Here is a 15,801-nt window from a genome sequence, read left to right as displayed (position 1 = left end):
TAGAGAAACAAATCACTGATGACCAGTTCCTCAAAGTGTGAAATAACATACAGCAAAGAGTAGTCTTCACCTGCTTTGTTCACGTGTTTGGGAAAACAGAGCCTAAGTACCACCATTGAGCTGTCCCTCTGATATAATCCTTTCTAATCCTGCTCCTCTTCATCACTCACAGCAAAAAAATTTAGCATCTTTAACTCTGCAACCTACACCTCTGCCTCTGTAAACGATGCATCATAGCAGGTCTTAAGGCTACGTGACAAATCACCCCTGACACTCACCTCCACCCCATGTCCGCACTCGGATAACTAAAAGCTCTCAGAGTCATCAGCTGTTAGTCAATCTAATCTCTGATGACTTCACGTCAGTAGGCTATTGTTTAAAAATCCAGTGAGATTTGTTTTTGACAAAGAAGGCTCAAACTCGATTTTAAACAATTTAATAAATCCCGGGCAAAGAGGAGTAATATATGAAGCAGTAAACGTAAAGCATTAAAACAATGAAGAAACCTACCAGTTATATAAAACACCCTCTAAGCTGAGCTGAGATTATGTGTTTCCATTATTCATTTTTCACTGCAGTTAATAGCAAATTACTCCGTTCGTGAAGTTGGTTTCTTCCATCAGCCGGCAGCATTGACAGCTGTAAAGCACAACAGCTGCCCTGTTTTGGTTTGTGCAAAGCAAAGCGAGGCATGCTGGGCCTGGATTACAGTTAAACGCCCAAAATGGCGGCACGGTTGAAAAGTTTTGACTGTTTTGTTGGAGTTTGTCTTCTTCACAAACTATTTCTTTGACTGTTTAAACTGCACGGAATCGGCTTCATTTTTTCCACAATGGTGGAGCACCGGGATTTTTTCTAATGGTTGAAGAGTTACACAAGAATTAGCATGGCGTTTTGGTATCAGCTCAAAATCGGGCATCACTTTGCCAATGCTAGGCTTGGCTAAGCTAGGCTAGCAAGCTAACTGGTCTTAGATGAGTGCTTGGCTAAAACCTTCACGTCTCACCTGGGTCTATAAGCTGAAGTGAATATGAAGATGAAATTCTTCCCATAGAAATGGAGGATGATGTGAAAAAAGTAAAAAAGGTAAGTTGGACAATTTGCGCACTTTTATAGCAGGTTGACTACCTGCTACCTTATTAGCTAAGCTAGCTGAGCTGGTAACTGGCTAAGATAAGTAGCAAACTATCAAGTAAAGTTTAGCTTACGTTAGCTGGCTAGCGAACCCGGGAATCAATCCCAATACGACTCGGACTGATAGACTGTGCTTTCAATCAGCCGGCGTCACTTATAAAAGAATAAAATGTGCAACGTACCGAAAGGATTATAGTAAGAAACAAGTAAAGTTTGGGAAGTTGTAAAGGATTTGCTCGCTTTATATTTTCGTGCGCTTAAATGTAGTGGATGTTCGTTATGGAAAATATGGTGTATTAACAATTAGGCGAATAAATTATTGGATATTGGGCTTTAAACAGCGAGCTTGATGCTGGTATACCTCAGTGATATTGTTCACCAAAAAGCTGAGGAAAGCACAACCGAGTTTCCCAAAGTAATAGCTCGTTGATATGGCAGGCATGGGTCTGCTGTCAAAGGCAGCTGTTATCAGTGTCAGTCATTCTAAAAGGAAGAAGCACCGCTTGGTCGTGCCAACAAACCTGCCCTCACACAGTGATACACTGATACAGTACATGCTTCCGTTTGATATGGAGGCAGGTCGTTACAGTAAACACACGCAGCAGACAGTTGTTTGGGAGACACTCCTTTTATCCTGTTCATTAGAGAAGACACGGGGAGGGCTATTGCTCCTGTTCTGTTGGCTGGAACAGGAAGAAACGGGATGGCAGGACATGAAAAAGAAGCATAATGAAAACTGAGATGTCTGACGCTTTGTTATGATTGTGTTAGTCATTCAGTTGTTTTTTCCACGAAAGGGACATGAATGCATCTTCCTATCTAATTCAGCTTCCTCTTGATGCAAGGGGATATTTGGGAAGAAGTCCAATGATAATCTAGATGGTTTGTTTTCTCAAGGACATGGTTTTCCAGCAATGATAACATACCAGAATGTGCACATAGCACGATAAGACATAATTTCCACTGAACCTTACACCCAAAATATCTGATCACTAATGATTGTACAGACTCCAGTAGGATGCTTTTTAACCACAATTTTGGATTGTCATTATGTGGAAGTTCCTTTTACTTCTCATTGCAAATCTGCATTATGAGTGGACAGTGTTCAAACAGCTGATCACCTATTTACCATGTGGTGCAATGTTACTAGGGTTTTAAAAATGTAAACATGAGTTGTGCAGTTCCTGTTTGTACCACTTGGTGCTGACTGTGGCTTACATTTGGCTGAGATTTATTTTATGGAAAAGCTCAGTTGCCTAAGTCGATAAAGTGTTGCTATTATTCTTCTGACTGATTCATTAATGGATCCTCCTTGTTAGTATATTTGGCAGATAGTGAGGCATTAAGGCAGGTATTCTGCAAGCAAAGTCTTGGCTAAAAATTACCGGTATGTGCCTTAGAGGAACATTATAGTGTGAATACGCATTGTTTTGAGTTTCTGTCATCCCTGATTGGATGAACTGCTGTTTCATCCCCTTAGAATTATACATTTCTTTATGGATTCTGACCAGTTTTGAGATATGTTTTCAGGTTTTTGCAGTCCACATCGCAAAAATTACATGTGGAATAAGTCTTACTCGCATATGATTATGACACACACCCTATATGTATTTTAAATCTATAGTCTTGAACCCTGTCAAGTGTATAGCTTTTGAACAAGTGAAATGCAGATAAACCTTTTAATTCTACAAACTTATTTTTCTTTGGAAACATTAGGTTCTTTTTTACAAAATGTGAAATCAGATTTTCAAGTAATTATAAATGGTTAACTTATAATTAAGTTAACCATTTAAAACCATAATTATAATTAGTTTTAAAATGTACAATTAGTAATGTAACTGTCTCCGCAAGTATGATTAAATCAAATGTAATGCATTCTGTGACAAGACGATGCTTAAAAGAGTGGCATCTTTTCAATGAAAAAATGAATGATTGAATACAAATTGGAAAAAAAAATAAATAAATAAAAAATGGCGCATTTCAATACCCTCATGCTAGCCAACTGAGCACCAAACTCATTTCGTTTCCTTTCTGATTTCAACATGTCATTAAGTTCTTATTGGCTCATAGATGGCATCTTTTAATGCAAAGTTAAAGAATCTTTATGCAGAGACTTTTTTTTTTCAAAGTTGCAATTGAAAAGTTAAAAATGAAATACTTGCATTATTTTTAAGTTGTCAGAGAATAAGAATATTAGAATAAGTCAGGTTTGACAGAAGTGTCAGATTGGACCCTAAAGGGGACACAATGAAGAAGATTACACCTTCTTTTATGAATATTTCATGCAGAAATTCTAGTGAACCTCAAGGGTCCTCGAACCTTTTCCTACAACTGTATATGGTAATGTTCTTGAATACTTTACTGTGAATGATTATTTGTAAGATTTAATTGTTATTCTTAGGCCGCGTTTCTGAATAGGTCTCAGTAAATTGAGAATACTGGCTTCTCTTACAGCTGATCTAGGTTTTCTCGCATTGTTTTGAAGTAAATGTGAAAGTTTTATCTATACTCATTATTGTCACACCCCACAGAAACTATGCAGTTTCTTCATTTATATGTATTTTATGAATAAAAAAACACATCAGCTTGTGGCCATTTACTGGGGTCAACTATAGTCTCACATTTCACAAGAAAAGGCCATAAAATGTTAATGTACTTCAATAGATGCATACTATTAAATAATGCAGTGGGTGATGGAGCTCGAGTTCTATAGTGACTGAAGGCTAAGAAATATCAGCACGTAAGAGACAACATACATTAACACACACACACGTATGTGTGTCTGTGTGAGTGAATGTATGGCTTTTAAATTTGCATTTAGTTTGTCTGTTATGTGCTGATATTTCTTAGCATAGATATAAAAAAGCCAGGTTTGTAACATGAGTTTTTGAGTGGCACAGTTGGGAGTGGGTGAGATGGCATCAAAATATTGTTATAATATTTCAAGAAAATTTGTGATGATATTTCTGATTATATAGAAAACAAGATGCTGAATAACATTGAATCAGTGACTGCAGCTCACCGATAGCAGCATTTATTTATTGGCGCAAACAAAATCAAGGGGATTTCCATCCTTTTCAAGTGTCACCGATGACAGACTAACCCTTTCAAAGTGTGACTGTTATTACCACAAGTCACCAGCAGCAGCATTAAAGTGCAAGAATACGAACAGCATAAGTCAATGGTAAAGCATAAACGTAGCCTAGGTAGTGTGTTCCTTGGAGATTTTCAGTAAAAAAATAACATAACTGCTTAATGCTTAACTATAGAGATTGACACACCCACGTGACTTTCGCGCATTGCATGTTGGGTACGAGTGGCAACAAAATCAAAACACTGCAGCAAGCGCTAGTATTTCCAGCACCGGTAACCATTAATTCTGCGGTTTTAATCCCTGCTGGCATTTTATTTGCCCCAAAAACAGTTATGTACAAAACAACGGAGAACATGGCAGGTCCGTACAAAGACAGATGTGACGAAAAGGCAAAAAAAAAGTATGAGGAAAAAAATCAAAGGAGTTAAAGCAGCGGTCCCAACCTTTTTTGCGCCACGGACCGGTTTATGCCCGACAATATTTTCACGGACCAGCCTTTAAGGTGTCGTGGATAAATACAACAAAATAAAACTAGTACCGGTACCGAAAAAAAGAAGATTTATTCATAACACACGTGAAAAGACCCAGGAAAACAGAGTTAACGATAAAAACGATAACAAAATAACGCTGAAAACCGATAAAAACCCTGAAAACCATACATTTCACTCCTGAGCCTCAACTCTCGCGGCCCGGTACCAAACGACTCACGTACCGGTCCGAGGCCCGGGGGTTGGGGACCGCTGAGTTAAAGGGCCAGACCCATACGAGCATACAGAATGGAGTAAGGACGTTAGCGTGCTGCCCAACTTTCATCACGCACATATTTATTATTATATGGTCCTAAGTTTTAGTGCATACACTCACAAGATGTTTATTAACTTCAGATCCCTGCAACAAGCCCAAGTCCAGTTTACTTTGGTGATTTGGACTATTCCATTTCACAGCTTTTGTTACATTTTTTTTCCTTTACCTCCTGTACAGGCCAACACAATCTATTTGTCGTTTCAGGTTGTAGTATTACACAACATTTTCAGATCTAATAGAAATCAAATGAGTGTTTTGTAATTCATTCAATTCATTGTCTTTATTTATAACTGGCATTATTGTCTCATTCTATTATAGAATCTTACAGGAAAGACGCAAAATTGTATTCCATTATGCTTTATTAGCTGCTTCGGTAAAAAAACAAATCAACAATGCAAAAAAACCCCAAAAAACATTGCAAAACAACATACTGGAAAACAGTTATTCATCACTTGATTGCTTCAATACAACCCTTGGGCACATATATGCAGGACGTTTCGTGGCTGTTTTGATATCGCGCTCTCTCTCTTAACCGATCAAATCTCGCTGTGGTAGCAGCTTTAAACTCGGTATGACCCCAGTTGATAGAGGGTGCCATTTTTTTGTGTTTCTTTTTATCGCTGTGTGACTGTTTTCATGTGAAAGCCTGCGTGCGCTAGTACCGCTTGCCACTCGTTCCCAGAATCCTTTGTGGTTTTACCCCGGAATGACGTCACATTTTCAATCGCTATAATAATAACTAGCTTTGTAACTTAATCTGAGTCTGCACAATATTGTCAAATATGAAACTGAAAATTATATTTTACCTGGAATGTTGTTTCTTGGGTCAGCCTTTTAATAGGGTTGGGCGATATGTAAAAATTTTCCAACAATAATCGACGATGGGCGACATATTCGCACATGCGCAGACTTTTTGATGGGTGGAGCAATGTAGCATGGACTGATTTGCGTGTTTATAACACAACATGTTGTGGGCGAACTAATTTTCCCCCAAAAAATTAAGGCTGTCAGTGTTAATGCAGCTCCATTAAAAAGCATTTGGGCACACTCTGAGGCTCGCAGATGAAAAAGCATGTTGCTAAAACAGTGCTATTATTATTATTATTTTCCGTTGACTGCTTCTGTTAACTCCATCGTTATTACCAAACTTAGTCATGAGCAAATGAATAAATAAATCGCCCTTGTAAAAACGATGATCTGATGGGCTCAGCCTATCGTCAATAGTCGATATATTCGTCCAATTGCCCAACCCAGTTCTTCTTAACCAGTTCTTTAAAGTCCTCCTTTACCAGCATGTAACTGACTCCGTAATTGATTTTTCCTTTAATTACTTATTTCTGCCAGGGACTATGGCAGAAATGCTTAACTTCAATTAGCAAAGACATACATACACTCACATACCTCCATACATACACACACACTCTCACACACAGGCACATATGAGGAAAAAAAACACAACTGTCACTGAAATTCTACAAAAGCAACAAACTCATATAATGAAATTAATGACATTATCTTCTCAGATCACAAGAAAAGATATAGAAATCTGTTAAAACAAATTCTAGCTACAAATTTGGGAACTAGAAATGACTAAAGTAGTCCTTCTGTTGTAGATGGTGTTTGCAAACTTATAAATGTCTGCTCTTGATTTGCTTTTATTGTCGCAGAGACCAGTTTTTACTATTTATCATTTGCCTGTTTTATTAAAAAAAATGAACATCTGTCTTTACATTGCCTGCACTTTTCACCTTCTGAAATCTGCACTGTAAACAGCGTTGCAGATGTCATAGCTGTGGTTAGATGAGGAGAAAGAGACAAAGTTGTCTAATTCTGTGGTTTAGCAGCAGTATGTATAAATGTGCTTTCAGAGTCTTGCAGAGTCCTGTGACTGTGATAGAAACAAGCAATCGCATTGAAATGTTATTAGTTTTGAAGTAAAATTGTACCTTTGAATCACATTTACTAAAATTGCATTCAGCATCTGCCAAACAGTTCTCAAAACTACATGACAAGTTTCCTGCAGAGAAGTGTCTAAATATTCAAAGCATCAATACACGTGTCATTGCAGGAAGCTGTGGTTGGTCTCCTTCCTGTTCTTGTGCTTGAGTATAAAGTCAGAGACACTTCCCTTCCTTTGTGGGGAACACACCCCTGACATCTATACCCCGTGTGCTATACTGAGTGTCTCTCGCCAGTTGGCAGCTGTCATTGCATGTGAGTGGAGGCATCAGGTGATCTTTAGTTTAGGCAGTGTCTGAGCATTTGTGGCCAGGCTGCGAGCTTGTTGCATAGGCGTATCCCCGAAGTGCGGGTTCATGGAGAACGAGGTATGATTTTATTATTATTATTTTTACACGCTTTTTTTATGCTTTTGAAAACTTTTTATGTTGAGTTTATGTATGTGAGTTTATGTTAAGTAACTGTATTTGGGTTTCAAACATATACGAGATCAACACTGGTGCATAATGTTGTACTACCTATATGCAGACAAAGGAATGAAGTGAAATAAACAGACTTAAAAACAAAGATGTTTGAGAGAGAATGAAAATTGATTTTTCTGTCTTGATGCATGCTCCAGTTAAGGAAACCTGAAAAAGGTCATCAAAATCACAAAACGTATTGTTTACATGTGCTTTTGTTAGTATTGTAGCATAACGTATTGCACAACATTGAGGTTTGTAATTCTGTGGTGTCTTATTTTGGAACTAGCAGAACAGTGAGGGGAAACGGGCTCAGCAGAAATTATAGGCCAGGCGAGAAGAACTGTCAACAAAATTTAACGTAGCTTCCCTTTTTCATACTGAACTCGTAATTCCACTTGCAAGTGTTAGATTGTCACACATGTATGTTTTCTTATATGGTCTTATAGGGAATTACTACTTGTATTTACTCAAACTTAAAAGGTGAGTTCAAGTTACTGTTACACAGACTGCTGTCCTCTTACTTCACTCACCTTTGCTCTTTCTTTCTTTATTCAATAGTCTGGTATCGTCTCTCCATTCAAGCGAGTCTTCGTGAAAGGAGAGAAGGGGAGGGACAAGAAAGCCCAGGAGAAGGCCACAGAGCGCAGGGCCCTCCACACCTTCTCACTCTCTCAGCCTGACCACCGCATCGACCCAGACATCCTGCTCAATGACTACATTGAGAAGGAAGTCAAAGTGAGTGTGATAAGGACAGATGTTAAACTCCCACACATATACTTAAGATTCTATAGAGCCATTAAACTGTGAGAAACTACTGGAGGAGACTTTAAGTGCAAAAATAACTTTTGACCCTGAAAGCTGATCTTATTAAGACCATTTATGTTTTCTTTGAAGCTCTAGTCGTTTTGTTCACTTATATCAGGTTTGGTCTTTTGTTTTGTTTTTTTGTTTTTTTCTTGTTTTTTTTGCTTTTTAATTTCTTTTTTTTAAATTTAGATTTTGGTGCAACTTTCTCTAATATGAAGTGGGTTTTTTTCCTCTATCATTTTCAGTACTTGGGGCAGCTGACATCAGTTCCAGGATACTTGAACCCATCAAGTAGGACAGAGGTCCTGCAGCTAATTGACAATGCGAGAGTAAGTACCCGAGTAAGAGGATTTATTGGAATCTTTAAATGCGATTACTCCCCCTGTCTCCTGATTTTTATTTCAAAACTGTTGAAAAGTTATTCCTACATAACTCACATATACTCAGTGGACAATATGTTAAGTACACCTTGCAAGAATTGGATTAGACTCCTTTTTGCCTTTTGAACTACTTTAATTGTTCAAGGCATAGATTCATCAAGGTGCTGGAAACATTCCTCAGAGATTTTGATCCATTTTGACATGACAGCACACAGTTGGTGCATAATGCAAATCTTCTGTGCTCTATTGGACTGAGATCTGGTGATTTTTGGAGACCATTTGAGTAGAATATGTTACAATATGTTGTGTGTGTGAATTCTAGCCTCAGTTTCCCGTTCTTAGCTGATAAGAGTGGTATCCAATGTGGTCCTCTGCTGTTATAGCCCAACTTCTTCAAGGTTTGTTGTGCATTCAAAGATGCTCTTCTGCGTACCGTGGTTTTAACACGTGCTTATTTGAGTTACTGTTCCCTTCCAAGAACTCAAAGCAGGCAGAACATTTTCCACTTGACATCAACAAAGCATTTGTCATACAGAGAACTGCCAGTTTTTAGACCATTCTCTGTAAATCCTAAAGATGGTTGTGTGGAAAAATCCCAGTAAGTCAACAGTTTCTGGAAAACTCGGGTTACATTTAGTCACTTATATCGCCTTTCTTCCCCATTCTAATGCTCGGTTTGAACTTCAGCAGGCTTGTCTGCATATCTAACATGAGATGTTTGTGCTAACTGGGTGGTGAATAGTTGTATATCACAAAGTGACAAATGAAAGCATATTTCTTAAATATTTCCCTCCCGGTATTTCAGAAGTCACATCAGTTGGCAGGCCAGCTGACATCAGAGCAGGATGCAGTCGTGAGCTTGTCAGCATACAACATCAAGCTGGTATGGCGAGATGGAGAAGACATCATTTTAAGAGTGCCCATCCACGATATTGCAGCTGTCTCCTACATCAGGGATGACTCGTTACACCTTGTAGTGATAAAAACAGGTAAAAACAAAGCTTTTCAGGTTTGACTTTTGCTAAAAGTATTATGGATATTAAGGATCAGGATTCATGCATAAAAACTGAATAAGTAAAGTTTTGACTATATGTTCATTTTAAATGTGGGTTGTTTTTTTTTGTTTGTTTGTTTGTTTTTTTCAGCCCAGGAGTCAGGGGGCTCGCCCTGTCCCAGTTCATGTCCTGATCTCAATAAGTCTCAAACTCGGAGCTCCTTGTCAGAAAGTGGAACTGTGCTTGTTGAAGTCTGCTGTCTGCTTGTGCTGGCGGTTGATAATAAGGTAACATTTTGCATGTGAGGCAAACTACAGGCTCCTTTTGAAATGCTAGACTGGGTTTAAAGATCTAAATTGAAGTGTTGGCTTCGAGCCACCTGCAGCACTGTTGAACCTGAATTGGAACCAGCAAAAACCCTGATTTCTTTTTTTATTTATTTATTTTTTTTATATCCTGGTAATTTAAAAAGATGAAGCAAGTGTATGTTAATCTACAAACTGTAATTTTTTTATGATGCATTCATCAATCTCTAAGAGATCATTTTAGTTTTGATGTGTTTTGCATGATAAAAACTGTGCACTAACTGTATTATTCTTACGTTTTCTTTTTTTTAGGCAGCAGCCGAGGAGTTGTGTCTTTTGCTTAGCCAGGTTTTCCAGATTGTTTACACAGAATCAACCATCGACTTCTTAGACAGAGCCATTTTTGATGGCGCAACTACACCAACCAGACACCTTTCTCAGTACAGTGGTAAAGCAGAAAATTGTTTTCCATATGGACAAAAGTGATGGGAAAATTAACAGACTTTTAAATATTTGGTTTACTTGATAAGAAGCTTAAAAAATGTTTTTTATAACATGTAGGTTGGTGCTGTTTTGTAGTTTTTTAAGCTAATGAAATTTAAGATTTTCCATCAATTGTTAGTCTGTTAATATTTCCTTTTGTTAACTTTAAAGATGACTCTTCGAGCAAAGTAGATGTTAAAGACTCTTTTGAAGAGGAACCCAGCCCACTGTGAGTTCACAGCTCAGTCCAGCTACAGTGCAGTTCCATTTTTCTTTTCAAAGTTTTGTCACATCTGTGAAAGTTTTGCTCATCACTTAAGTGTGTTGCGGTCTCTCAGTCAGTTCCTGGTTACAGAAGGAAGCTCTCCATCTGCTTCCACTCCTGCATCTCCTCAAACCAAAACTGCAAGCGAAGGCGAGCTCAGCACCACAGCTGCAGAGCTGCTGCAGGACTACATGACCACAGTATGGCTTTCGCTTCACTCTTTTCTTTGTCCAATTCTGTTTGTGAGAATAAGAATATTGAAAGCTATGTTGATACGAAACTGTAATCATTCTTGTTTTTATTTTTTAATTTTCCCCCTCCCTTTCTAGCTGCGGACAAAGCTCTCATCACAGGAGATCCAGCAGTTTGCTACTTTGCTCCATGAATACCGAAACGGTGCCTCCATTCATGAGTTCTGCATTAATTTGCGACAACTTTATGGGGACAGCAGGAAATTTCTTCTGCTCGGTAAGCCCACATAACAACTGAAGATTCAATTATTTTAAACTTCATATCATCAAGTGTAAAGTGTTAGCAGTTAGTTTGCTATGTGTTATTCTTTTTAGGTGTCTGTGCGATTAATATAGTAGTCACAGTTTATGTAACAGTAGTTACATCCACTGATCTAATTACAGCAATATTTTAAATAGTACATCTTGGAGAAGAGCACAGAAAATATACTAAAAAGTAAAATACCAACTTCAAGCAACAATATTTTTTATGGTACTCTAATATTGATGGTATGAACGTACATATATACTTGTAAAAAGAAAAAAGTAGTTTGTGGTTTTAAGTATCCCCCTTCCTGATTTCTCATCTTTTTTTTTTCTTTTCATATTTGTCACACTTTGATGTTTCAGATCATCAAAAATTTTTAATAGACAAAAATAGCTCTGGTGTAAAAATAACGTCATACCAACAGTCAAACATGGTTGTGTGATGGCCTGGGGCTGCTTTGCTGCTTCAAGACCTCAACGACTTGCAGTAATCGATGGAACCCTCTCTACTAGAAAATCCTGAAGGAGATCACGTGGGTTTTGCAGCAGGGCATACCAGAAAAGCTACCTCTGAATGGCTAACCCATGGCTAATTGTCTTAATTAAAACAATTCTGCAAAGGAGAGTGGATCAAGATTCTTCCAAAGTGATGTGAAAGACTTAATGCCAGTTATCATAAAAGCTTGATTGCAGTTCTTGTTGCCAGAGGTTGCACAACCAGTTATTAGGTTTAAGGGGAAAGTGTGACATGAAAAAAAAGAAATGAGATCTTTAATGGAAGGACTGCCTCCTGTGGGCATGTATCAAGCAGTCACCTGTGTTTACATAGACTGCAAGTATCAGGATTTTTTTTTTCCCACTCCTGGAGGACAGCCTGCAGCTTTGTTGGCTAAGGACAGGGAGCTGCTACATGAATGGAACAAGCACTTATTAGAGTGCTCATCTTAGTACCTGTTTCTGGCGAGATTTTCACAAAGAACAGTCAGATCACAGATGGTGCGCTTATGTAAGACTACAGCAACACCTCAGACATACACGCCAATAGACTGGTCTCAGGGCATGGTGGGACTGAAGTAGAGCGTGTGTGTGTGTGTGTGTGTGTGTGTGTGTGTGTGTGTGTGTGTGTGTGTGTGTGTGTGTGTGTGACCTAAGACAGGTGTAACAGATCTTGTGTATTCAATTCAATTTTCAATACAGTTTTATTTAGACAGCATCAAATCACAACAACAGTCACCTCAAGGTGCTTTATATTGTAAGGTAGACCCTACAATAATACAACAGAGTAAACCCAACAATCATACAACCCCCTATGAGCAAGCACTTTGGAGACAGTGGGAAGGAAAAACTCCCTTTTAACAGGAAGAAACCTCCAACAGAACCAGGCTCAGGGAGGGGCGGCCATTAGCCGCAACTGGTTGGGGTGAGAGAAGGAAGACAGGATAAAAAAAACATGCTGTAGAAGAGAAGCAGAGATTAATAACAAGTAATGATTCAATGCAGAGAGGTCTATTAATACATAGTGAGTGAGAACAAGGACTGAAGAAGAAATACTCACTGCATCATGGGAATCCCCGGCAGCCTATGCCTATTGCAGCATAACTAAGGGAGGATTCAGGGTCACCTGATCCAGCCCCAACTATATGCTTTAGCAAAAAGTAAAGTTTTAAGCCTGAGCTTAAAAGTGAAGACTGTGTCTGTCTGCTGAATCCAAATTTCAAGCTGGTTCCACAGAAGAGGGGTCTGAAAACTGAAGGCTCTGCCTCTCATTCTACTTTTAAATACTCTAGGAACCACAAGTGAGCACACAGTCCAAGAGCTCTGATGGGGCAATACCAGTGACTGTACTATGAGGTCATTAAGATAAGATGGAGCCTAATTATTCAAGTTCAAGGATTTTTGAATTCAATTCTGGATTTAACAGAGCAAATGAAGAGAAGCCAATATAAAGAAATATGGTCTCTCTTTCTAGTCCCTGTCAGTGTTTTAAAGTAACTTAAATACTTCATGTAATAAAATGTGCAGTAATTCAGCTTTTTCTTCCTCTTGCAGGCCTGCGGCCCTTCATACCAGAGAAGGACAGCCAACACTTTGAAAACTTCCTTGAGACCATCGGTGTGAAGGACGGCCGAGGCATCATCACTGACAGCTTTGGTCGTTACAAGCGCACAGCAAGCTCTGCCTCAGATTCCACCACCAATGGCAATGGAGCAGCAGGAGGAAGTGGTGACAGTGTTGCCTCGGACGAAGGCCACGAGCCCTCTGAGGGGGATGAATGGGACCGTATGATCACCGATATCAGCAATGACATTGAAGCTCTCGGCTGTAGTATGGACCAGGATCCAGTGACACCTTGACATGGGGAACAGAGGGGGGTAGTTTGGGGAGCTGTGGACATGAACTGATGGCCACTCCAGCAGGCATGATGTGAGTGGATGAGATGAAGGTGGTCGTTCAGCACTGACCTAAGATTTGATTTATTGTATTTTCCTCTAATTGTCAAGAGGACGTTCCATAGTCCCTACACACTCAAGGAAAGCCTTAAGTTGTTACTATTAAGTCAACAAATGCACTTATGCAGACCCTGTAGATGAAACGCAGTGGGTTGGATTGTTGGTTTTATAGACTGATTTATTTTAAATTTTTTACTTTGGTTTTGTGCTCATTTATTGGCAGTATCTGCCACTGCTATGAGCAATGTAGCGAATATCTTCAGTCTTTGAAATCTGTAATTTTGAAAATTGTGGATAATCCATCAGAGGACTGTGTACACATTTTAGAAGGTGAAGCCTGGGGCTGTTTTTGTGTTTGCTATAGATCAGTCAGCTTCATCCACAAAGAGAACTTTGGTTTTCTTCATTCACATTGTGTGTTACGGTGTGTGTAACATTTTGCGCCATTTTTTTCCAGTAAGGTTTGTGTACTTTGTTTTACACTATCATTTGTTATCATTGTTTACTTATTTACATATTTTTGCCTTACTCAAACTGACCGATGAAATGCTGTAAAAACAAATTCTCATTCATTTAGTGAGTGAGGACTGTATTTGACAAAGCCAGTTAGTTGATGGCTGATGTAAATTTATAACGTTTAAAAAGTCGTTCTTCACATGCAGGTCATCTTGTTATGTTGTGCCTTCACACTGCAGTACTGCTGCCTGCTGTCTGTCACTCACAGACAGATAATTATGAACTGTAACTACAGTTGTTCAGCAAAACATGGTTATTAAATAACAGCTATTTTACACTGATTGTATCTTATTGCAAAATTTACACGCATCTTGATGTTGCATAAAAACAATATAGTATTATCCCTTACCACCTGTCTGCTGCGTTATCAATGTTCACTAGCTCTTCATTTGACCTCTATACATAAGAACTGACACAAGGGGAAGTTTTGTTGTCCAAATATGATCATTTGCTTGGATGCACCTAAGCTGCAGTGGAATTTCATTCAGAGCTTCATCAAAGCAGCCAGGCTGGATGCTGCTGAATGCCCACAAAGTCAGGGATTAGTTTTGTGAGTCTTGGGGACGGGAAATTTTGAGGACAGCACGAGTTGAGCACATTCCGTTCCGTAAAAGCCCATCAGCAGACTTTAACTCTGCTTTTCTCACCCCTCAGTCCTTGAACCTGACCATTTTCACAGGAATATCTTTGTTCTTCAAGCTACTCGACACTGAGCCACAAATCCTTCAAGTGTAAAAAGAGATGCCCAACTCAAGGGATGAACCAGTATTGTCTCCACTTAACAAGTAACTTACCAAAGAACCAACTATCTTATAAATTGTATCTTTAGACACTTTGTTACGAGCAGCCTGTCACAAAAACACAATTTGTTCACATTTCTTTAGTTAAATCAGTCATGGATTGGCCTCCCCAGAGCCTGGAACTCAACATTATTGAAGCAGTGTTGGATCATCTTGACAGAGAATGTAACAAGAGATGGCCAACATCCAAAGAAGAGCTTTGAATGTCTTTCCTTACTCTATTTCCTTGCACGTTTCAATAAATTGCTGCACCTATTTCACATTTTCCCGTTAAAATATAAATGAATGTGGGGTGGCTAAAGATTTCTGCACCGTACTATGTTAATCTCTGGAGTCATTCTGTGTCATTTATGGGATTGGAGTAGAGGTACCCATAGTAAAACTACACTTTGGTTCAGATAATATCTTTGGCTTTAGACACTGTTTTCTTTGAACAAAACAGGGATATAACAAGTACACATTCAGTCTTGTGTCCTAACAAGTGTTCGCTGTATAGCTGTGCTATGATGTCATGCAGAAAGGGAGTAAACTGCTGTTTTTTTACATCCCCTTTTGATGTAATTGAACTGTACTTGGACTCAGTACTTGGAGGAATACTAATTGGCTGCCTATAAATTCTCATCTTAATCCAATTTGGACCGAGCAGATAATTACTCAGTACAGCACCTCACTGAAGCAAGTAATTATTAAATAGATCAGTTGGACTAATTAAGTCATTAAGAGATCCCATGCTGTTTTATAAAGAGTTTACCAATTAACTGCACACAATGACAGAAGCTCCTGCAGTTCCTCATCAACACTGCATGAGTCACATATAGAAGATGAGATGTGTGCAGCTGCTTGTTTGT

At 38.7% G+C, this 15,801-nt stretch overlaps 1 protein-coding gene across 2 annotated transcripts; it reads left to right on the top strand.

The window, feature by feature from the left end:
• Nucleotides 1–696: 696 nt before the first annotated feature.
• On the top strand, nucleotides 697–14,501 carry ccm2 (CCM2 scaffold protein). 2 transcript variants are annotated; one of them, XM_006797169.3, is made up of 10 exons: nucleotides 697–1,086; nucleotides 8,014–8,190; nucleotides 8,508–8,591; nucleotides 9,448–9,631; nucleotides 9,788–9,924; nucleotides 10,255–10,390; nucleotides 10,597–10,654; nucleotides 10,764–10,890; nucleotides 11,020–11,158; nucleotides 13,237–14,501. In XM_006797169.3, exons 1-10 carry the CDS (start codon nucleotides 1,057–1,059, stop codon nucleotides 13,539–13,541), a joined length of 1,377 nt encoding a protein of 458 aa, XP_006797232.1. In that variant the 5' UTR covers nucleotides 697–1,056; the 3' UTR covers nucleotides 13,542–14,501. The 2 variants fall into 2 exon arrangements, with proteins under 2 accessions (XP_006797232.1, XP_035766423.1); XM_035910530.2 differs by lacking the exon at nucleotides 697–1,086 and adding an exon at nucleotides 6,941–7,359.
• Nucleotides 14,502–15,801: the final 1,300 nt, after the last annotated feature.

Source organism: Neolamprologus brichardi, chromosome 15, assembly GCF_056152115.1.
Source record: "Neolamprologus brichardi isolate AB-2024 chromosome 15, ASM5615211v1, whole genome shotgun sequence".
NCBI lineage: Eukaryota > Metazoa > Chordata > Actinopteri > Cichliformes > Cichlidae > Neolamprologus > Neolamprologus brichardi.
Note: the sequence above shows the minus strand (reverse complement) of the source record. Positions and strands in the feature narration are given on the sequence as shown.

Excerpts from the sequence above, each read along its gene's own strand:
- ccm2 (XM_006797169.3), top strand. The coding sequence starts at position 1,057 with ATGGAGGATGATGTGAAAAAAGTAAAAAAG. Across the intron at positions 8,191-8,507 it reads ACATTGAGAAGGAAGTCAAA|TACTTGGGGCAGCTGACATC; the intron begins GTGAGTGTGATA and ends TATCATTTTCAG. Across the intron at positions 11,159-13,236 it reads CAGGAAATTTCTTCTGCTCG|GCCTGCGGCCCTTCATACCA; the intron begins GTAAGCCCACAT and ends TTCCTCTTGCAG.